This window comes from Melospiza melodia, chromosome 15 (genome assembly GCF_035770615.1).
Source record: "Melospiza melodia melodia isolate bMelMel2 chromosome 15, bMelMel2.pri, whole genome shotgun sequence".
NCBI classification, from domain to species: Eukaryota; Metazoa; Chordata; class Aves; order Passeriformes; family Passerellidae; genus Melospiza; species Melospiza melodia.
In genome coordinates, this window is record NC_086208.1 from 4,609,501 (window position 1) to 4,633,227 (window position 23,727).

Below are 23,727 nucleotides of genomic sequence, written 5' to 3' on the forward strand. Positions count from 1 at the left end.
AGAACTACCCAAGCAACACTGCCTAACAATTCAGACGGTTCCCAAATTTTATGATTTTAATATTAGATCTGAGAAACAATGTCATAATGAGATTTTTAAAATTATTATTCTCTTTGTAGAAAATCAGAGATTCACCCCCAAACAATGCTAATACTCTTGATACCTAAAATTTGCATTTTAATATTCTATTTCCAAAAATATAGTTACAAAAGCATTGTTAAAAATTCATCTGTGACCATTTAACTACTGCTGAATCAAATTTAGAACAATGAATGATTTGTAGAGGTGAATGTACCAGTGCACTTTTCCATTCTGGTGGTTTCACCAGTAAAAGTTGCTCTGATAAATTTGGTGGAGAACGAGCACAACTTGTTCTGTTGGGGTGGATATGAGAGTAAACATTCATAGGGGGTGTTGTTTCCCAGCACTTTATTTTGCTTTTTACTTCAACTCTCACCTAATCTGCTAGTAAACACCCAGTGCAAAAATAGCTGCAGGAGGCCATGTGGAAATTATTTTGACTGAAACATTAGAAATAAAACCAGTACATAAGTCATGATCAGAAAAGTAGTTTTTCAAATGGAAAAATAAAAGTTCCCTTTCAAGAAAGGTTGCCATAAAATTCCAGCCCCTGAGGTGTTTTTCTTTCACCTAAGTGCAGTACCACCTTCTAAGCTGTTGGTAGATCTGGGGCAATATGGATGAACATTCCCCTGAAACCACAGTGTTATCAGTAATTCCAAATATGTGGTGAAAAGGTTACACCAAAGTAAAAGCAGCACAGAGCACCAGCAGATTGGATGAGTTCTGTTCTCAGTGTCCTGACATGAATTGAATAAAGCACTGATGTGGTAGGGACATCTTTTATTAAAAGATAAATAAATAAATTCGATTACTCAGAAGGAATAACAGACACTATGACTACTGTGTCAGTGCCATAAACTGGTTCCACTTTCAGAATTAAACTCTCAAAGCAGACCTGTCCAGTGTCACAGCTGACTCACAGAAGCCATGATTCAGAGTGCAGACAGAACAACAGCCATAAAAGCCAGCTGGCTGTGGCCACAGCACGTGTGGCAGTGCTGCTCAGGAGGGTAACGGCAACTGCAGGGGTGCAGACAGCTCACAAGCAGCAGTTCAGATTTATTGCTTTGATTGCTGCAGGGCAGCAGAAGTTCTAGCAGTAAAACCTGAGGATTCCTGGTAATGTTTGTGTTTGTGTCCCAGGTATAGAACACAGGAATGCAGAAGTAAGCAGCACTGGGCTGAACTTGGCAGGTTCATACTGCAGCTGACAATTACATCCTAGTCATGTGTAGTTTGTCTCAGTGTGCTAAGGTGGTTTTATTTGGTAATTCAGGTTCCTAGTGGAGCTTCCTGTCAGAAGGATTGTTAAAGGCTGTCCCAGAACTCTGTGCTTCAGATCAAAACAAAGCAATGTACGTTCAACTTCCAGCCCATTCCCAGTTCAGTCACAGCAAAACAGAATTCTGTGTTTTGGCACATCATTAAAAAGTCAAAGCTCTATTCCAAGGCCAGATCAAGAAAATGAGGTCAATCAGAGATCAAACTGGCCTCCTTGGGAAACAAGGTTGTGCCAAGAACAAGCTATCAATTTGGGATTAGCAAGCTTTCATTCTACACAGAATTTCATTTGCAGTTGTCCCTCTGTGCAATACAACAAAGTGGCACAGATGGTGCAGTCTTTGTGATCTTCTGTGTTTCTCATTTTCAGTGCTTGTAAATTCATTTCCCACAATCCTGGTGGTGCTGTGAGTTCACTGCTGCTGTGTGAAATGCACAGGACAGAGTGGGAATGAGATTCCCTGCTGGGGAAGGGAGAGGCAGCTGATGGCACTGTGAGCCACAGCACTCATAAAGGAAGAAGAAAGGTAACACAGAACATTTTGTAGAAGCTCTGAAATGTTCAAATCCTGCTTCTTGGGCTGGGAGCACTGAGGAAAACTGAAATGGCAGGGTATAAGGAAACCTGTCCTGTCCCTATAAACATGACAGATGTTTAGTTCATGTGGATGCAATAAGGAAAAGATACATGATGACAATGCATTCCAGTGAAAAGGAAGTTGGATACTTTGCATTCCTTCCTACTTGTACTCTCCTTTTTTCTCATTGCTTTCTTGCGTCATATGGAAGGGTTTTTCATCAACATTGCTTCATCTTTTGAGCAACCAGCTCTTTATCAGCTCATGAAATAAGGCTGGCCAAGCTCTTATCAACACCTTCCTTTCAGCTGTTATCACATACCATATCTTCATAGCTCAGCTGGATGTATTTCATTAAAGCAAGTAGCAAATGACTCATTGATCCTACTTTCTGTGTTAGTGTTTTAGTCAAAGTGTTTTCACCTTTTCTTCCTGTGCCAAAAAAACAGGTATTCAGCATGTTCTACATGTAAAAGGCTACAGGATTTCCATCTTTTTGAGTTGATGACTGGAACAGAAAAAAGCTTTAAAAATGCAAAGGAAAATAGGCTATATATTTTTTTCCCAGCTTTGACACAGAATTAACCATCACAAGCAGAAAAGCAGGTCTGTGTGCACTCCTTTAGCAATTCGTCACCAGCAGCTGAAAATACTTGCTAGGGAGGCCAATAAATTTCACTTTTTTTCCCTAATTGTTTTCAAATGTGAATACTGACTCCAACTCAAACCATTTTGAAAGTTTAAAATCTTTGTCATTCAGATGGTAGTTTTAGGTGATAGTGGAGTTATTCCAGTACAAAAGGCTTGGGTGAGAATAATTACCCATTGATGGTATTAGAGCAGTATTTACTGTTCTATTGCAAAATCATAATATAAAGTAGACTTCTGAGTAGAACCTGCAATGTAAAAGAATCTGAATAGTGCAATGCCAAACCCCAAGACTTACCTGAAGAGAAGCCAGACACTTACAGGAGCATCAGATAACTGCAGGTCTGTCTTCTAGAAACTGCTTTATGAATTCAGACAGGTGTCTGATTTGTTATCACACTCTGAGTTTGGGTGCTGCCTGCAGAAAGCCCAGCTTTCCCTTCCTCCTGACAATTGCAGGGTGCCCAGTGTACAGATTTTAGTGTTTGTGTAGTCAGCAGTTTAATCAGCCTGAAATAACCCAGCTGCCTCTTCCACTTCTCACTTCATGGTGTTTGTAAACAAAAAGCAAGAAGCAGAAAATACATCTCAAATCAGATCTCAGCTCTCCTGTCTTTGCAGATACTGAATGCAGGTTCATGTACCCTTCTACTTCTCTGTATTAAACAAGAGGGCTGGAAGTGTCCAAAAGCCATCAATGTTGGCCCTTTGTGGGATTGGAGATTTTTTCCCTATATTGGTTGGATTCCTTAACAGCACAATAAGGAGGGAAAATCTTTTTTAATGAGTGCAGTCATTTTAGTATCAGTTTTAATCATTATTCTGTTTAGTATTTAATGTTTGTTGATAACTTAAATTCTGTTTTATTGCTATAGAGAGGAGTCTGAAGCAAGACCTCATGAAATTTAAGAACTGATTTTCGGGAAAGTTTGGCCCTGCTGTGGTTTCCTGCTTTAGAGTGGACAGTGCTCTGAATGTTTTCAAGAACACATGGAGTTAGTAATGTAACTTATTCTTCCTGCAAAGTGTTCTTGGACACTTGGACACAATGATCCTGCAAAGAGGATCATTGGACACAAAGCTTTGTTCTGCTGAATGCTGGAGCTGCAATTCTGAATTCATTATAGGTACCACTCTTGAGAAAGATCTCATACATGGGGAGAATCCAGAAAGAGCAACACAAATCAGAGGATTAGGAACAAAGATAGGAGAAGTAAGGGCTGGGTATTTTCAAAAATAAGCAAAGATGGGGAAAGTTATATTTTCCCCAGTTGTAAAGGTATCATATTCAAGGATGGGAATCAGGAATCAATTTTTAGCCAATCAGCAAGGAGAAGGGCTGTCACTTCATTGTGAAGTTGATATAGGATTGAATAGTGGAAAGAAAAATAGAGAAGATAGAGAACTGCTTTGGGGTGGGTTTAGTAGGCTAGAGAGGTCATCTCAGGGATGACCAGACAGAGGAGACTGGCCTTGCAGGCCCCTGGCTCAGGAAAAACACCCTCTGCACCAACAGCTGGATGCCTTTGGATGCAGATGTGCATGGCCAGCCATTTCTAAAAGAGAAGAAAGCACCAGCACATCCATAAAGCATGGATCAAGTGTGCTTCTCTACTCTCACAGAAGCTTGGCCCTGCTCACTAAGATGAGGGAACCAAAGCTGATTTTGAGAGGTGCAGATCCTATCTCCAACTTCACCTGAAATAGTAGTAAATCTGAGAGCATTCTCTGAAGTAGGAAAAAGAGGCTGCCTAGGGCTAAAATTAGAAACTAGGTGAAAGTCTTGATTCCTTAGCTTTTCTTTTCTTGTTGGCAAGGAAAAATCCTTTCCATAAGCTTTTTAAAAAGCCTTATATTCACCAAACTGAGATGTGTATATTGTTTTCAGAGCACATACTTTGTGGATTGTATATTCCTAGCAGAGTATCAGTTTTAGCTGACTGGTGGCACTGGAAATCCTCTGTGGATTAAGAAATAGAGTGCAGTACCTAAGGCCAAGTGTAGTTCTCAACATTTTTTTATCAGCAAGTAAACTTGACTTAAAAATTAAACTCTTTCAGAATGAGGTTTTTTGTTGATTTTTTCTTATTAGGTCACTTAAGTATTTTTTAAAACTAAAGGCTGAATTACAACATGCTGAACCTTTTCTGCAGTTGGAATTGAGTATTCCCATGGCTGGCTGTGCAACAAAAAGGCCATGGACTTGAAGGGCATAGAAGATGGAACAATTTTGTTTTCCTTAATAGCTCTTCTCCCAGTCAGATTTGATACACACCATGTGTGTACATTCAACACATATATATGAGTCTGTCTGTACAGCTTTTCTAGTTCTGGCTTCTGTGCAGTATTAAGTATTTAATCAATCTGGGGACTTCAGTCTCAAAGACAATCAGCTAGCATTTTCTTTTTCTATATAATTCAAAGGTTATTCCTATATTTTTGCCTCTATAACCCTTGAGAGTAGAGACTGGGGGCACACATACCATTGAGAACTCACTTCACCTCTAACAGGGTAAAATACATTTGGAAATCTAAGTGAGCAAAAGCCACTGTATAAACAGGGTATGGATCAACATTTCCTCTCATAAATAAAACAAAATTGACTAGAAAATGGATTTTTCAAATCAGTTTTGTGGGTTTGTGGCAGTTACAAACAGGCAGTTTTAGTGTACATAATGAGTAGGGAAATGTGAGTGCTTGTGAAGTATGGCAATATGCAGAGTCTCAAAGATAAGAGGACAATCAGAATGTTGGTACAAATTTTGTGTGAGTTCCTGTGGTTATCTGACAATGCAGTTTTCTGATCAACTACCATAAAAGATTAAATCTTGCATTTATATTTCTTAACCACACAAGCATGTAAAGTATGAAAAATTTATGTGTGTGTTACTGAAAGGCAGGTTTATAACTTAGCTGCAGAAGTTCTGAGAGGGGGAAAATGAGAAACAGGAAGAAAAATCACCTAATGCTTCCATTTGGGGCTGGGATGAGATCTGGATTTCTTGGTGGTGGTGACTGTGTAGAACAAGTGCTGACCTTGGTATTTGGCTTTCCTTGGTTCCAGAGATGAGCTAAGGGAAGCTGTAGCTTCATCTGGAGAGAAATTATGGCCTCTTTTTTCTTCTCTGAGCTTTGCACTTAAAACCTGTTGGTGCATTACAGCAAGTGAATATTTAGACTCTAACCATGTAAAAGATCAAAACATACACCTAACCTTACATGCTGTGAATGTTCTCTCTGAATTTAGTAGAACTAAGGTTAATATGCAAAGGTCAAGACAGCTGAGTCTTTGTAATTTTAATCAGTTAATGCCTTAAAAACAGAGGCACTAGCAGGGCTTGTCCAGTGACTTTTGTCAGAGGTTGGAGCTGCCAGTTGTTATGGGAGTGCAAACAAATAAGGATAATTACTATGTTGATAATGTATATATCAATAAGATACTTCTGGACATAAATACAGTACATATGGCAAAAAAGCAAACCATAATTTGGATCTTGATAATTGGTTGAAAGCAGTTAAGGTACCATGTTGTACTGATTGTCCATTCATCACCTGAGCCAAGTCTGCCTGGCAGCAGCCTGTGCATGCACACATGCACCCCTCAGTGCAGACACACTGCACTGCTGCAGCTCATGGATTTCAGTTCCACTTACCGTGGGCAAGGAGCAAACATCAGTCACCCAGCTGACAGGGCTTGACTTGTTATGCCATGCTCACTCAGCCATGTGCAAGTGTTTGGTCAAATGCTTTATGCATATTTCTTTGTATCCCCTATTGCTGTTGATTATTTTTGTCTTGTTCAAGCTTCACACAAAGCTGAGAGAACTTGCAATAAAATGATACAGCTAAAGAAGTGACTGTAAAAAAGCTTTGCTGTGCATTTACCATGTTCTGATTAAAAACCAGAATTGTATTTTGCATTGGATCATCTGTGCAGATGCCTGCATGTATTGCTCTGCAGTTGCTTACTAGCCAGTGGGAGCTGTTTGGGTGCCTTAAGACAGTCTGCCAAGGTCAGTTCATTAAAAAAATGTTCATTGCTCATGTTTAGGCCTAGACTGGAGATCCCGTCAGCAAAGTACATATTAAAAAATATATATATAGAATTTAGGAATTAAAGAATGATGTCTGTTGTGTTTGTTTCCCCCAGATCTGTAAGAGCAAGGCCAAGGAGTCCCAGCAGTATTACCACAGCCTGTCCATCCGGCAGAGCCTGGCTATCAACTTCAACATCCAGCAGGACTGTGGCCATTTCCTGGCCGAGGTGCCCATGCGCCTCCTTCCCTGGGAGGATGACGACGCAGCGGACGTGGAAGAAGAGCGGGAAGAAGAGGAGAAAGAGGCTGAGCAGAAGAACAAGGACAGTGCCTGCAGCCCAGAGGGCTCGTGCAGGGACAGCCCCAGCAGGCAGGGCACCCTGAGCAAGCCCCGCAGCCGCGTGGTGGTGATCACGCGCGAGGTGCCGCAGCTCACTGTGGCCGACTTCGTGCGCGACTCCGCGGCCCGGCACAGCAAGAGCCCCGACCTGTACGAGAGACAGGTGTGCCTGCTGCTCCTGCAGCTGTGCCTGGGCCTCGAGCACCTGAAGCCCTACCACATCACCCACTGTGACCTGCGCCTGGAGAACCTGCTGCTGGTTCACTCCAGGCCGGGAGGCAGCCCCCTGAGCCCCGAGGCCACGGAGCCCAATCCCAACACTGCCTGCCCGGCCAGGTTAATTGTGAGCAACTTCTCGCAGGCCAAGCAGAAGAGTCACATGGTGGACCCTGAGGTCCTGCGGGATCAGTCCCGCCTGGCGCCAGAAATCATCACTGCAACGCAGTACAAGAAGTGTGATGAGTTCCAGACTGGCATCCTCATCTATGAAATGCTGCACTTACCCAACCCCTTTGATGAGAATCCAGAGCTGAAAGAGAAGGAGTACACTTGTGCCGATCTCCCCAAGATTCCTTGCCGTTCCCTCTACTCGCAAGGGCTTCAACAACTCGCCAGCTGCCTGCTGAATCCCAACCCTTCAGAGAGGATCTTGATATCAGAAGCCAAAGGAATCCTTCAGTGTCTGCTCTGGGGCCCACGTGAGGACTTGTTCCATGCTCTCAGTACATCTTCCAACCCCTCACGGAGAGATGCCATACTTCAGAACTGGCTCGATATAAAAAGGACGCTGCTGATGATCAAGTTTGCAGAGAAGTCCTTGGAGAGGGACTGTGGAATTATTCTGGAAGACTGGCTTTGTTGTCAGTATCTGGCTTTTGCCACTACAGACTCACTTCATCGCATTGTGAGACTCATGAAGCAGCACTAGTTGTAGAGCCTGTTGCTTTTCGTGAAGCATCCCCACCTCTGCCCAGCCCTCACTCCAGCCTGCACTAGGGCTCACACTTTGTACAGTGGTTACCCAACAGCCTAGACAATGAAGCCAGCAACTCTGAGCAAATAGGTTCTAATTGGAGAAATTGCATCCTGTACCAAGTATGACAGAAACTTTACTTTTTTGCCAGGCCTGCTAGGGATTGATCACATACACAACTGCATTTGGATCAGACAGTATGTAACTTGATTCATATCTGGCTGAAAAGGAGAGCAAGCTTTGATACCACTATTTCTACCACTACAGTAAACAAATTGCCCTCCTCTTCTGGGTAGTTTCTGTCATTTCCTACATAGCATTGATTAGTGAATAGCAGTGACCATAAGCAGAGATGGATTAGTGGTGAATGTGAGATGAATTATCCACCATGCCACAGAACGCTCATTTGCTTTCACTCCACGTACCGCACATTTCCTCTCAGTTTGGTCAGTCCCCCACAGCAGGCTGTGCTCCTCTTTCCTTTGGTCTCAACCTAACAGGTTCTGATCTTTCTCTTACACTTTACACCACCTGTACTTTCCTCCCCAGATGTGGTTTTCTCACTGAGCATGGCAAGTGTCAGTGAGCAGTAAGCACCTGTGTTCAGTCCTCTTCCCTCCTCCTCTGCCTCATTGCCTACCCATATCCTTTCCAACCATGGATCCACAATTTCATCAATGCTGCCTTAATCACACCATTACCCTTAGCTTGAGACCTGTGCATTAAAAAGCAGCTTATGCACACTTTATACTATTTTGTAGGCAACTTTCACCAGTCTGAACTGTTGATGTACTGTAACCATAACCACATTTATACAAGAACAATACAATACATGGTGGACCCTTGAAATTCCCCTTCCATTGCAAAAAGCACTAAAGCCTGATTTGAAATGGATGGGACGTACCTAACCTTCTCTGACAATCACTGCTATGAATCAGGGACGAAAATTAAAGCCACCTCTTCTGTTTTGGTTTGGTCTGCTCTTGTCACTTATGCCATACTGCAAAGTGAGACTGAAATTGGCTCTGCAGGTTTGTTGGCAGGAGATAGAAATGTTTAGAGCTTGTCTGTGTGTAGCTAACAGGCAACATGGAGATACTTGTACTGCAGACACAGTTCTCTGAAGGGTAAGAGCAAGGGTGCAAAAACACTGTTGTTTAATTATGGAGGGAGCTGTTAAGTTTGGCAGCCACAACCAACAGCGCATCATGATCCACATTTCCTGCAGCAGTGCTTGGCTGCCCATCTCTTGTCTGCTGTAACCAGTGTTTTCTCATGTTGCTATGGTCAACACCCTAAACATGGAATGTTGTCAGAAGAGCTCAAAGAGCATCACAGACAAAGTTTTGGACTAGAGCAGGAATTAGTGAGGATTGAAGAGTCAGAATTTTTAAAACCTCAACTTGAAGGAGCTTTTTCACTTTTCAAGGCCACTGCTGACTTCCTTCTGTGCCCTAAGAGCCATTTCCCATGGAACCTCTGTACAGACAATATCTTTGCTCAGTCTTGGTAGGCTAGGAGTTGTTTTCCAAGTTGCTCTGAAGAATGGATCTGGATGCAGAGGGAAAAGCAATCCTGAATATTGTGACCCGGGTGATGGAAAGCAGACAGCCGTAGTTATGAGCCTGTGCTTCTCTCCTATGGATCTATGTGCAATTCTTGTATTATTTTTTAAAGCTGTACATTACAGTGTTCACTTTACACACCAGCCTTTACCTGATGCTAGATCTGCAGCCCCTTCCTTTACTTCCCTGGCACATAAATGCACAGATATCCATGTGTTCTTTTTATGGATTGATGTTCCATTGTAATTGTTAAAACTGTGAGGAATCAATTCACTTCAGCCTTGAAACAAATAGCCACTTTATACAACATATGCATTCTTGGACCACATGCATGGAAGCTGAACAAACAGTCCTGCAGGCTCAAAGTCAGCGAGAGTAGCTCTGGATGCACGGCGTTCATCGAGGGCTGACGTGTCTGTGATTCTGCTCTGGCACCTCTCAGAGCTCAGCTCAATGGCCTGTGGAACCTACATTGATTGTGCCCTAGTATAGACTGTCTTCGTTACCTTTCTCAAGATTTTTTTGAAACTTCTGATTGTTCTTTTGTTTGATTCACCTGTATCAGTGAAGGATCAGGCAAGGATGAGGATAATATATTTTAATGTGATATGTATGTTTTTCTTTCTCTTTTTGGCAAGAAGGTTAGGATGGTGGCATTGATGCAGAAAAACAGGACAGTGCATTAAAAGCCCAAGTGCAATGTATGTAGTTGAAGTACTTCCTCTACATCAGGAAAGAAGGTTTCTGCACTACTGCTGAGCAGCTTGTAGAAGAACCTTTACAAAGAAACTCCTGTTCAGTGCAGCCCTGCTTTATCTGGACACAGGAGGGCAATGCTCCCATAGTTCACATCCACCGAGCATGGCAAGTCACTTGTGTGCTACCTGCTAGCTATTAGTGCCAGTGTGCTGAGCTGCCAGTGGGGCTTCTTGTTCTCTGTGGTCTGGTTTTGTGTCTGTTCTGTGGTGTGTGTGCACCTGACTTCCCAGCTAGCTCACATAGGCATAGGAGTAACTCTTGGACCACCTGGCATTGCAGTGGGGCAGTCCCTGGATCCTCTGGGTGTTGCCATGTTTAGGGACAGGTGTTCCCTCTGTCACTGTGATGTCAACACGCACATGCAGAGTTGGATTTTGAATGTTGTACAAGCATAGGTATTAATGCAGCTGGTCCAAGGCCTTTGTATCTCTAGCTATCTAACTTCAGTTTGTATCTTTTGTGATGCACCAATACTCATTTTAGCTCTGCAGTATAACCAAGCATGGATAGATGTTCACTACCAACCTCTTTCTTGTGCAGCACTGGGTAAACTTTAGCAATTTGTAATGTTGTGTGGTTTTTTTCTTTAAAAAAGAAAGAATGGCCAATGTAATCGGACCCTATCTGGCCTGAGTTCTTCCTTGAGGAGCTTGAGGCTGACTTTGCAGATCTGCCCATAACTGATGATTGCAACTGTGTTTGTGGTGGTTCTCCATCCTGGCACCAGATTGTGCCACATAAATACACAAGAATGTATGCATTAAACTGATTGTAAACAAATCCTAAGAATGCTACAGCATAATTGCTAAGCAAAAGGAAAAAAACCCGCTCTGTTTGTAACAGGATCCTGTGTATGGCAGGAACAAAACCCCTGGCTGTGCATGTTAGAACATACTTGAATATGTGCACAGATCTTGAATTTTTTTTTAGCAATGTCGCACTTTCAGTTGAGCTCAAGAAATAGGAAGAGCTGCAAATCTAAGATAACAGTATTGACTGTAAATATATATTTTTCTATTAATAAAAGCTGTCATTCAAATATTTTTAAAATGAACTCTAAAGATTTTTCCAGTGGAAACTAATTTCTGGAAAAATCAAATGCTTGTTTGAAGATTATGATGAGTGGTTTCTGATCCTTTTAGAGCCATTTAAACCCTCTCTAATATTACAGAGAGAGCACAGTGATTGGATTCACAATATTTAGTGCCTTGTCAAAAACCTGAAATGTAGCTGGTCAGTGGGTGGAAATCTTATTCTTTTCATAACAGCCCTAGAAATAATACTGCCCATGTAAAGATGCAAAAGACTTACAAAATTAAATGCTGTACTTTGTATGATACTGGGTTGATCTATTCCATAGGATTTGTGTGAACGGGTTCCTTTAAGTTGCTTGTAGTACAGCATAAACCTGAAGTAACAAAACTGTGGTGTTTCACATTTGGGATCTGGAACAGGGAGAATAGCAGTGGATGCCAAGGCAGCTGTTGCAGCCTGACCAGGCACAGGAGAAGCCTCTTACTCTGACAATCTCTGCAGCCACTCGGTGCTGTGCTGGCCACGGGGGCTGGCTGGGGCAGCAGGGAGGGGGGAATGTGCTGCTCCTGCTGCACTGCACCCTGGGCTGTGCTGGGAAATGCAAACCTCTGTTCCAACAGGAGTGCTGCAAGATCTGCTCCTGAGGTGATATGGAAAGTGGCTTCGTTTTGTATTTCTTAAATGGGAATTACTTCTTACTAATTGTCTGTCAAGCCTCAGATCTGATCCAGTCAATATGCATAACCAGGTGAATTTAAAGAGACTCTACTGGTAAAAGCTTGCCTATAAACTTGTAGGAATGAGGGAATCCAGAATTTTCTTCTGGAGCCCCTGGAATGTCCAAATACAGAAGCCTGGTCTCACTTCAGTGTTCACACTGATGAAATCAGTAACTCCAGCCAGGATACCATTGCTGCCCCACAGAGAAGAGTGCAGGTAGCATTTACAAAAATGTTCCACCTTAAATCTTTTATGCTCCACACATCCTACCCACAAAGTATGAATGGATCATCTTGATGTGTTAATACAAGAGAATTCCTACATATTATAGAGAAAAATATATTATTTAAATAAAATATGTATGTTAGGGTTCAGCTACCTGCAGAATGTATTCAGTAGCTTCATACTGTAGGTCCTTAATTTTAATGTGTATTTGCTGCTGAAATAAAATGTATCTGGTTCTGAATTCTTGTGCTGAGATTCCCATCTAAATTAATTTTTTTTTGTAATAACAAATCCTTATGTAAATATAAAATAAATGATCCTGTTTTTATTTAAATCAGTTCTAAGTTTTCTGAGGGATACAGTTGAAACTGAGTCAGACCTTTTAATGCACTTTCTTTTCCCCCTTTCTCTAAATTGATTGTTTCTCAGTACAACCAGGACTTTACTGCATGACTAGACTGTCAGTTTTACTCAGGTTTTGCAGAGGTGGTGCTGGTTCTGCTGAAACTCCTGTAAGACCTGGAGCACAATCAGAGCCCTCCAGCCAGCACAGAGATGTGATTGTGATCTAGTTATGCAGTAAGATAACATCAAAGTACAGAATAGAATTTTAAATACCTCTATAAAAATACACCTGTGGAAATATTCTGTAAACACTCATGCGGATTACAAAGACTTCAAGCAAAGAATACACAAAAAAAAAAATACTTTTCAAAACACTGGGGAGAAATTTCATAAGGGCACCCTCAACTCCAAAAGAAGGAGCAAGTCTTTTTCCCTGCTGTGCTGCAGAGAATTTCTGGTAGACATTTGTATGGATGTTCTTACTCACCTGGATGCAGTGTTAGAAGGATGGTGATTTTGAGTAGGTGTAGAATGTAATTTAAATCATTTCCTGTAAGTCTCCTTGCATTGGTGCTCCACTCAGAATTTACCTGGAAACCACAGAATGCTTTCAGATCAAGCAGAGTTGTCAGTGAGAAATTAAATACTCAACTTACCTGTACATAAGCATTTTACCACTCTACAGAATTTGAGAATTTGGTTTTTACTTCAGACTATACAGATTTTTTTTTCCATAAATTTAAGGGGAAGATTTCAGGGATTTAGAAGAGGTTGGACCTTTTTTTAAATATGGAAGAAATATTTGTTCATAAATATATATACATACATATATATATATGAGTGCATGTGGGCATGTTTTAATATATATGTATGTATATGAATTTTTTATCCCAAAAGTATTCTTTGCCCCTTTTTGCTTGAAAAAAATATATATATTATATATTGTATATATAATATATATTTTAAGAGTGTGTAAATTTTAATATAGTAATTTCATAAATAACACCTCTTCAAAAACTACTCTAAACTTCTGTTTCCTTGTCCTTTGGATTGTTGGTATTAGAAAGTTTTGCAGTTGAAATCCTTGGGTTTTTTTCTTTTAAAACTTAATTATGCTGAGCATTTAAGAATATGTTCTTGTTTTTAGTAAAAGGGGGAAATTTATTTTTAAATTGGGGATTCCAAAATCAGTGAACTTTTATAAATGGGATTTCTTTAAATGCCTTGAATAAGGGAATTTCTTTTAATTTCTTTTTTCAGTTCCATTCTTGTGGGTAATTTGTATTTGGAATTCCTGGTTGCATTGCTTTATCTGGTGCTTCATATTGATATTTACACATTTTTATATAAATAAGCATATAAACTTCAAGCCTTCCTTTGTGATCAGGGGCAGTTACACTCTGGTTTGCTGTGGTACTTTGCTGTGTACTCCGTGGCATTCATGTTACTGTGTAAATAAACTAGTTTTATTACACTCCAAATCAAACTTGCCATTGCCTGATTTTCCCCCTTCCTAGGTAATGAAACAAAACTGTGTATTTCTGAGGCAAATGCACGTGGCCAGTGCAGCTGAGGGTTTATCCACAAGCAGCTGGGTTGGCAGCAGCAGTGCAGGTGTGGCAGGTGCCCACCAGGCCACACGTCCCAGCTGCAGGAGCTGCCAGTGCTGGGACACTGCCCCAGCTCCCACCTCTGGCATTGCCCCAGGAGCCTCACCATGGCTGGCACCATTTCAGCTCCATCTGGCAAGTGGCAGCAACAGCCCAGAAATAAACTGGCCACCAGTGGCTGCTGTTGATTGAGCCAGTGTCTTGTAAGGCCTGCTTGCAGAGAAGTGACTTGGCATGTTAATGACAGCGGCCACACTGGGGACAACCCTTGGCATGTGAGGAGCTGAGCCAAAGTTAGAGATTTCCCTAGAGTGGACAGGGTTTAAGTGACCTGCTGTGAAGGAATAAAAATACTCTTAAGTCAAATTTTTATGTGCAGGGACAAAGCAGGAGGATGCCTCCAAGGCAGTCTGCGGTGGAATTCATTGTGTCTGATCTGTTACCTTGAAGCATCCAACCTGATGGAGAGTCTGTGGGAAACAGATGGGATAATGTGCATCTTCTGCAGTGTGCAGACACACTTCAGTGGCACTGAGATCAAACAGCTCAATTTTGTACCCACATTTGACAGGCAGCAATGGTAGCTGCAGATGCTAATTTATTAGCATAGAGCAGATGACACCATAGACGTCAGAGCAGCGCCGTGCCTCTGCATGACAATCACACTGCTCACAAATACTCTTGAAAGAAAAATAAAAACAACCCAAAAAACCAGCCTGCAGGCTCTATTGTCCCCACAGTCACGGGGGCTTTGCACAGGTATGTCATCATTTCAATGATCAGAATTAGTTGAAGTGTAACTACTACCTGCCCTTCACATTTATTCCTTAGACACTGTATGAAAGCCTTTCAAAACCAGTTTAAGCTATTGTCCTCATCCTTTTGAAAGTACAAAGCTAGCTGACTCCAAAGGTGTCACACATAAATACAGAGCACATTTCACAGCCTGACAGATACTTTGGCTTTGCCAGAGTAATCCCTGCTCACTTCAACAAAGTGCCATGGACTTCAGCTAAATGCTTCGATTATGCCATTTATGTCAGTGGCAATCAGCACTCTGCAGGGAAAAGATACACAAAAATAGACTGAACCTTTGTCAAGACATGATAATTATACTAGTTTAACTAAAATCTGTTTGAAATTAATTTAGTTCTGTTAGTGCAAACTCTCTTGTGGGTGTCCTTAAGCAGTTGCAGTCTGGCGTTCTCGTTTCAGCTTGTGCCAGACATGAACACAAGTGGAACAGATGCCTGGTTTCAGCTGATGCAAAAATGTCTGTATCAGATTCTTCACCAACTCAGAAACACACCCAATAGTAGAGCTGTGTTCTACTTGATAAACCTTTGTTTTGCAGAAAGCCTCCCTGCATGACTGGAGCTCTGCAGGCTGCTGCTTTTGCCCCAGTTCATGAGCTTCTGTGGTGCCCCACAGGAATCACAGCATCCTCCTTGCCCAGAGGTGCTTTTAACCAGGCCTGGTGGAAGCAGTTCCCAAGGGAAACAGCTCTGCAGAGGGAGGCTGGAGGTTCAGCCTTCAAATCTGCTGCCCTTGGTGCTGCTGCTGCTGTCTCAGGAGGCAGCACTACAGCCTGGTGGTTAGCTCATCCCCAAGGAAGATGGGGGCAGGCTCCTTGCCATCAGCTCAGGCCTTCCAGATGAGCAGAAAGTCATTGTCTGGCTAACAGACACCAGGGGAGTCACTGGGAGAGCAGCTCAGAGGCTCTGAAGCAGATTTGCTTGTGTAAAATCAGAGAACTCAGAGTAATAGCTACTAAAGGTGTATTTTCTATTACAGCTCCTGTTTTCACCTTTTGTTTTGTTGTCATTGGAGTGTTCTTTTTGTTACACTGCAGCTGGCCGACTCAGAACATGCACAGAAGGAAGCACTGGGAGTAACAGACAGTAATTTAAGGTAAAATCACAAAACTCTGTTTCTTATCCTCTGAAAAGAGAAGGATCGGGAATGGGGAGGTTTCTTGCTCAGGTAATTATCTGTCTGCTCTACCAAGAGATCCTTCTCCAGGAAAGCTCCTTCTCCAGTTGTTTCCTGGTGTTTTACAGGTGCTGGGAGGAGCCCATGCTCCCCTGCACAGCCCAGTGAGACAGGACAGCCCCAGGGACAGAACTGGTGTGCAGTGGGGCTGGGGGCACTCACAGATCTCATGTCAGATGCCAGGTTTTGCCTGACTTCACTGGAGTCTTAATGGTCCAGATAAACTGCAGTGAATAGCAGATTACCCTTAAAAACATGAAATCCCTGCAGTGTATCTACAAGAAGCAAGCTATTAACTTTGCACCTCTCCAAAGTGCAGAAGGACATAAATGTTCTTGTAAAGAAAATGAAGAATTAAATCAAGGTAATAAAATTCTCCTGGTTCCTACATGGGCACTAAATTTGAATCAAGTTACTGTTGGAAATGGGCCAGAGGTCTGCCCATGTACAGCCACCATTGCAACCATCAAAAGAAAAGAACTTCCCATAACCTGTGAGCCACTCATGCACCTTCTCTTGGCCAGGGAAGAAAGTCTCCTTTGAAACTTCTTTCCATTTTCATTACTGGGAAAAAAAGTTTTATATGCTCGGCTACACTAGTCCTTCACCTTGTGTATTTGTGTTTGTACAGGAGTAATTGCTAAAGCTGCAATCACAGGACACCAGGGTGTGCTTCAGCTTCAAACAAGACACAATAGCAAGTCAGAAGAGGTTGTCAGATACTACATGACAAATGTTGAATGGCTTTGGTTACAAATGTTAAAATACCACCCAGACCCAGAGCTTCACCATCCCTGGCCCTTTTGCAGCAGTGAACTGTTCAAATCATGTCCCTGTGGCATGGAGCATTGCTCCCTCTACCTTGGAGCCTCAACATCTCCTTCCACAGCAGCACAGTCCTGATCTCTTCCTTGCTGTGAGACCTTTTTTTGTTGTAGGTTTTAGAGGTGTTTGGGTGTCAGTATTCTGCAGAAATGGCAGAATGCATTTCATCCACAGCCCATCAGCACCCTATTTGTTTGTGCTGGACAGACATGTCCATGCCTAGAGTCTTGAAAATTCTGGATGTTCACATAAAAATATTTTGTTCCTTTTTTCCTAGGAATTATTCTGTGTTCATTCAACTCAACATTCCCTTTGGTGTTTTTGTCTGGTTTTTTTCAAATAATTCAAATCCATCTGGAGTCTTTTACAATTTTCTGCAATTTATGCTAATCTTGAACAGATTTCACTTTGTGATTAATTACTTCTTCCTGCAAATCAGCAACTGGAAACACTGAGCTAAGACTAGTTCTTAGGCACAGTTGTCTGTCTTCCCTAAGGAATTTGTACTTGTTGCATTGGTTTTGTTCTGTCACAATTAAAAGGGCTTCCTTTTTCTTCACTTACCAAAAGTACCATAAAAATACAGTGTGAGTTTTGTGTTGATCTTAAATCACTTTGCAAGAAGAGATTAACTGCTATGCTACAGAACCAGGAACTGATGGACAGCATGGCAAAGGAGTGTATAAAAAAGACACAGCAAGCCATTGGGAGCAATTGTATGCAGGAATCCAGGGCCTGTTCAACTAAACCATCTCCTGCAGCATTTCTGTTTGCATTCTATTCACCACTGACTCACAACTATCCATTATGACTTGACAGCCTCCTTCAATTAAATCTATTGCAGAATGATTTTCATAGACTTAGCAATTTGTTTTGTTGATTTTAATAACGGTTGCTTGAACACAAAAGTAACAAGATTACAGTCCCAAAAGAAAGGGGTTCAAAGCTACAGCACTGGAGTAGCAGGTGAAGCTGCTCTACCATTTCACTCCAGTACACATCCAGACTGACACTAGTGTCCTCTGTCACTTCAGCATCCTCTTCTGCCTCCCAGGGAGGTGTCAATGCCTCTGGTTTGCAGAGACAACTCTGCTTTGGAGCAGCTTTCCCACTTGGACCAGCCTAATTCCCAGGTACTGCTGAGCAGCCTTCCTTACAAAGAGGTCATTAGGAATGAGCCTCATTAACACAAATTGGAGTCCAGTAAGAGAGGGTTGCAAATGGTGTAGCCAGAGCTCAGTGGAGCTGTGCCTGCCTAATAACTCTAAGCATCTAACCTCCAAATCCCATTAGTAAGTTTAAATAAGTCTCAGGAGAAAAGGAGTCAGATTTACCACAGACCTGACTCTGGAGTACTCTCCCTGCTGGCCTGAGCCTGTCACCATGGCTGACACCACTGGCTGTGCATCTTTCAGGCTTGTACCAATAACAATCACCAGCAAAAATAACTTTTCCATAATACTTTCTTTAATGTTGCATGCCTTTGTAAGGCTCTCTTCTCTTATCCCTCTTCCTCTTTTTATTTTTTTCTCCTTTGATTGTTTTCCAAATTTTCCCTCTTAGTTATTAAGTAAATGCCAACTCACTGTGTATTTAGTAATCAGATTATCTGCTAATACCTGCCTTAAGCAGTCACCATTGATTAAAAGAAAGAGTGGTCATTATGTTATTTTTGATACAAATTATTTACATCCTGAGGCCAAGACTGAATTAAAGGAGAGATCAAATTAATGAGGGATTGAATTAAATTAGAAACATCTGATTGCAATATTTCCTACATCTCCAAACTGCCAGAAGAAGACAGTGGTATGGCTGTGAATTTATGTTATTTCATGAAAAAGCATGAACAGCTTGTTTTAACTGCATCTGAGAAGTGTGCCTTACCATGGATACAGCTGGGTAAGTGCCCAAAATCCACAGCAATTTTGAAAGAAGATATAATGCAAAAGATGTAATCAGAACATGAGCCACAAAGTCTCTGCTAATTTCTTGTTTCACACAATGTAGGCCAATTTCCAGGCACTCTGTTCACCCACTGCCTCCCCCACAGCCATGGGTGCACACAGCCCCTGAAAGCAAAGCTCTGGGCCACCCTTTGGATGCAGGCAAATTTAATACATTCCTTCAGTTAATAAGATTGCTTTTGAATAATTTTATCTTTTCTACCCTCCCCAAAATGTCTTAATGAGGGATATGATGTGAAAACACTTTCCTAGCTTCTAATTTGGACATATTTATTAGTTCTAAATAGCACAGGGAATGAAGATTTCAAGTTTGCTCTCTACAGGGAGCAATCAGTGGGCTCAGGACGTTGTCTGAACTGAACTGAGCTCCTCAGTTTTAAAAGTGGTCTTTCTAATCCTGCTTCTCATCCTACTAATCATCAACAATCCCATTGCTATTCCTGCCCTGAGTCTGACTTCATCACAGCAGTACTTGTGTTGTCCTGCATTTCAGTCACTTTAGTGAGACTCTGAACTGCTTGTGAGAAATGCTTTAAGTGGCTTGATTGATTGTTTATCTCCCAATCATAAATGCTAATTACAGAGCTGAGAAGATTGCTTTGTCTTTATTGCCATACTTCCACACAGAAATATAGAAAATTACATTTTTTATGATTTCAGTGAATTCCCTTTATACTTTGATCCAGTGAGTGCAGAGGACAGATTATTCCTTCCAATGTGAGACACTGCTTTACAGAAGCAGTAAGCCAATCAAGAGAAAAATCTTGGCAGATTTTGGAAGTTGTGACCTAATTCTATCCTTCACTGCATTTCCTCTTCTCTCCAAAACATCCAAAGTTCAAAACAGCTGCCCTTATACAGAACAGTTCTTCTCTCTACTGAAATAGGTCACTTACAGAATAAAGGCCATAACTGCACATAACCCCCTCAAACACAGCCCAGAGTGCTCCCTCATGCATGGCTGGGCTCTGGGATGCTCCACATCTCTGGAACAGCCCTTCCTTGTGGGAAATGCAGCTGGGTTTTACATCCAAGGCAGAATGACTTTTCCCTGCTGATTTTAAGAATCAATTGCAATTCCAGTCAGGACAAATGCCCAAGTCCATTGTGCAACTCCCCAGATCCCAGAGTCACAGAATGCCCCTGGCTAGGGCAGATCCCTGCACAGAGAGGCTCCATTTGGGATGGAGATGTGCATTTTGCAAAGGGACATCTTTTGCTCTGTGGAGGTCTGAGTGGAATTTAAGAAAGCTCCACTGCAGGCCCCAGAGCTAGGCTGGCTCAGAACAGCTGAGCCCTGCTGGTGGCAAATTTGCCCGAAAGCAGCACAGGCAACAGCAGCCAAAGCCCGGGCACATGAAAGCACAATTGTGAGGGAGTTGTATCTGGCAGGGAGGACAACAGGAGCAGCTCTGCTGGGGGATGTCGGCTGCCCGCTGTCTGTATGTAAATCCCTGCCTCGGGATCCTGCTGTGCACGAGTCACCAGATGGTGCTCTACATACAGACTTGAAAGTTCTTTATCTTAATGTGGGAACTTCTATGGCCTTTGAGGAAATAACGATGTTATTTTTGTGAAGCCTTTCCTTTAAAGTTTAATTTGCATCTTAGTCGTTTCATCTCCAATAGGTTTTTTGTTAAGCTGTTTATTCAGAACAGCTTTGATGCTGGGATTTTTGAGACAGAATTTACAGGCATGAGACCATCCAGGTCTGCTGAAAATATGGGAGTAAAATATAAGCTGCAATAAGAAAATGTTTAGTCATATAATTTTTATGTCACTTATTTTGCCACAATGGGAAATAAATGTAAAGAATCTTCTGCACCACAGTGGATATGACATCACAGAAGTGGTACCATGTAAGAAAAGAAATCTGAGGATGTGGTGAGGATTAAATAGTAGGTGGAAAACTTTTCAGACTAAAATAGCTACAGCATAGTAGAGCATTCTTATCCTCTAGACATACAATGCCAAGTGTATCCAAATCCTACTCATCTTCCCTCTGAAATCCTATACTCATCCTGCTTCAACTAATAGTTTTAAGACAATTAATAGAAATACTGAAAATATGGATGACTCTTTTTCTTTTTCATCACCTCTTAAAAGAGGATTCATCTCATTAAAGTATCTTTTAGAAGTCACGTGCACTACGACTCTGACGATCAGGACATCAGCAATTTATCAGAGCATCCATTTGATTTTCTCCCTGAAATGTTGGGAACCGCCCAGGAGATGGCAGCAAATGAAACTCCGGGGGCAGGAGCTCCGGGTGAGCCTGCGAGATGCTCAAACCAGCGCCCCATTCCCAATTACAGCGGGTTTATCTTCTACCCAGCACGAACTCAGCTCATTAATTTTGTTCTTTGCAGAACGGCAGAGAGAACAAAGCCGCATGAGACTTTCACAATGTTGCATTCAATCGGTGTGTAACATTGTAAAAATATAGTAGCACTTTAAAGTAACTTGTCATTTTCATAAAATTTATAATTACTCGAATCATTTATTTCCCTACATGAACACTATTAAAAATAGTTTCACGGGGAGCACAATTTGTTATGAAGGGAAGGTCAATCTCATTAGATCACCGTAGCAGGGATCCTAATAACATCCTGGCAGAAATGAGGTATCTCATTACAGAAGTTGTATTTTGTTTGAAATATTAGGTCGTCATTAACTGAGCACTAAAATACACATAATATTGGATGACATCTATTTTTCCCCTGAAGAACTGCCACACACAGAGGTGGTAAAACAATGATGAGAGTACAGCACAAAGCTTAACATTTTCTACCTTTTCTAGCTGGATTCACCTGCTGAATATCAGCTTGGTTTGCTGCTGCTTCTGGGTACTGAGCCACAGCTGGGTTGCTGGAATTATACAGAGAGCTGGTTTCAGACTGTGACACTGCAAACTACAAGCAGTAAGAAAGATGTTTAATTTTCCTTGTAACAGCTGAGTAAGCTGCCATCCAGGAAATAACAAAATTTAAAAGGAAAAACTATTCAAAACAGAGAGAGTACAGAAGTAAACATTGCTTTTAGAAATACAAGAGGAGGAGCTACTTTCCTTTAATTATCTTTACTCATTTGGAAAGTTACCAATTGGTTTTTCTAGGCCTTTCATTCTACTGGAACCACAGCTGAAGGTATGGATGTGTTTGAGTGCTTCTCTGGAGCTGTATCACAGCACTTAACACCTGGCAGGATCATGCTGGGCATCTGCTCCGAGCCAGTCAACAGTACCCAGAAAGGGATCACAGATGATCCATGGGATGGAGCTCAACAGTTCCAGGAACCCTCCAGAGGCTTCAGACCTCCATGGGATCAACTAAAGACCACAACACACCTGTGAGGCACAGCAGCAGCCTCAGGAAACCGTGGGGAAAGCAGAAAAATAGGTTATGCTGATTTCCCAGCACCATGAAGTGCATCCAGGAAAGGTTCTGCCCCATGGACTGCATGCTGTAACAGCAACACCCCCTTTCCCTTCAGCAGAACAGGTTTAACCACGGGTGCTCTGCAGAGGTTGTGGTCAGGAGGTGTGTGCAAACACACACTCGACCTGGAGCAGCTCACAGCAGCTACAGATGGCACTGAGACAACACTTTGGTGTTTCTGTTTTGTAGAAGCAAAGACAGCTCTGCTGGTTTGTGATTATAGCTTGGGCTTTTTTTAAATTTCCAACTGGAAGTTGAGATTTTTTTTTCTTAATATTGATCAAATTTCCAGATAGAAAAATGCTAGTTATGAGAATGAAATATTTTAATTATATTTTCAGCTGCAGATTATGTAATGAACTCAGACACTAGTGCTTAGCATCTGAGGCAGAGGGCCCACAACATCTTACAGAGACACCCCACACCCCTGTGCCCCCCAAGCCATGTCCCCAGGGTGTGCCACACATCACCAAAATGAACTCCTACCCATCATGTAACAGGGACACAGGGACAGGCGTGTTGGATGATGAGCCCATCATGCACTGCTTACAAAGAAAGTCTATTATTTTTTATTTTACGTTCTGCCTGTCACTGACTTACTATATTTATATCAGCTTTAAAATTTTCTTTTTCATCAGTTTTCTTTGTGAAACACTTTCTTAGTAGGTAAAACACAAACATAAATAGCTACAGTGAGAGAATTGTGAATTGGCTTGAAGAGGGTGCTGCAAAAGGGAAAAGTCAATGCAGGAATACAGATCATGTGCAAGAACAGGCACGTGCTGCCCGAAGAGCACAAAAGCTTATGGAAAATGACCTTAACAGCTGAATTTAGAACAAAAAACCAGCAAACAACAGCAAATGATGATCAGATAAGATGAAACACTCAAAGGTTCTTGGAGGGTTTTGTCTGAAGAGCATTTCTGCTGAAAGCAAGTAAAAGTCCACACCTGCCCACTGTTCACTTCTGCCTGTGCATGGCCTTGAGAGGTTGGCTGGTGCACTTTCTGCTGAGGACCATCCAGTGAACAGAGTGGATAAAAATACAACCTTCTTTTGCCTGAGTTATTTTTTCCCTCAATCTGCTGCCTCCACTTGGTCTCCATGGTTACACAAATACTTCTAGTGGTACCTTTGCTCCTGCAATGCAAAGAAGGGTTAGGGAGAATGGAGAAGCCAGGAGAGGGCTGCTGAAGCTGCCACTGCTGCAGAAAGGGAAAGCTCATCACAGGATGCTCTGAGATTTCACAAGCCTTGCCTTTCCAGCAGTGTGATTAAAGCAGTGCCCAGCCCAGTGCCCTGTGCAGCA

General features: G+C 42.0%; 1 protein-coding gene across 4 annotated transcripts in view; it reads left to right on the top strand.

The window, feature by feature from the left end:
• Nucleotides 1-14,071, top strand: part of PEAK1 (pseudopodium enriched atypical kinase 1) — a 113,022-nt gene extending 98,951 nt beyond the window's left edge. For all 4 annotated transcript variants that reach the window (XM_063169459.1, XM_063169458.1, XM_063169461.1 and 1 more), the window contains one exon: nucleotides 6,742-14,071. In XM_063169459.1, the coding sequence (XP_063025529.1) occupies nucleotides 6,742-7,896 (1,155 nt within the window). In that variant the 3' untranslated portion in view covers nucleotides 7,897-14,071. The remainder of the gene's footprint in view (nucleotides 1-6,741) is intronic.
• The last annotated feature ends 9,656 nt before the right edge of the window (nucleotides 14,072-23,727 follow it).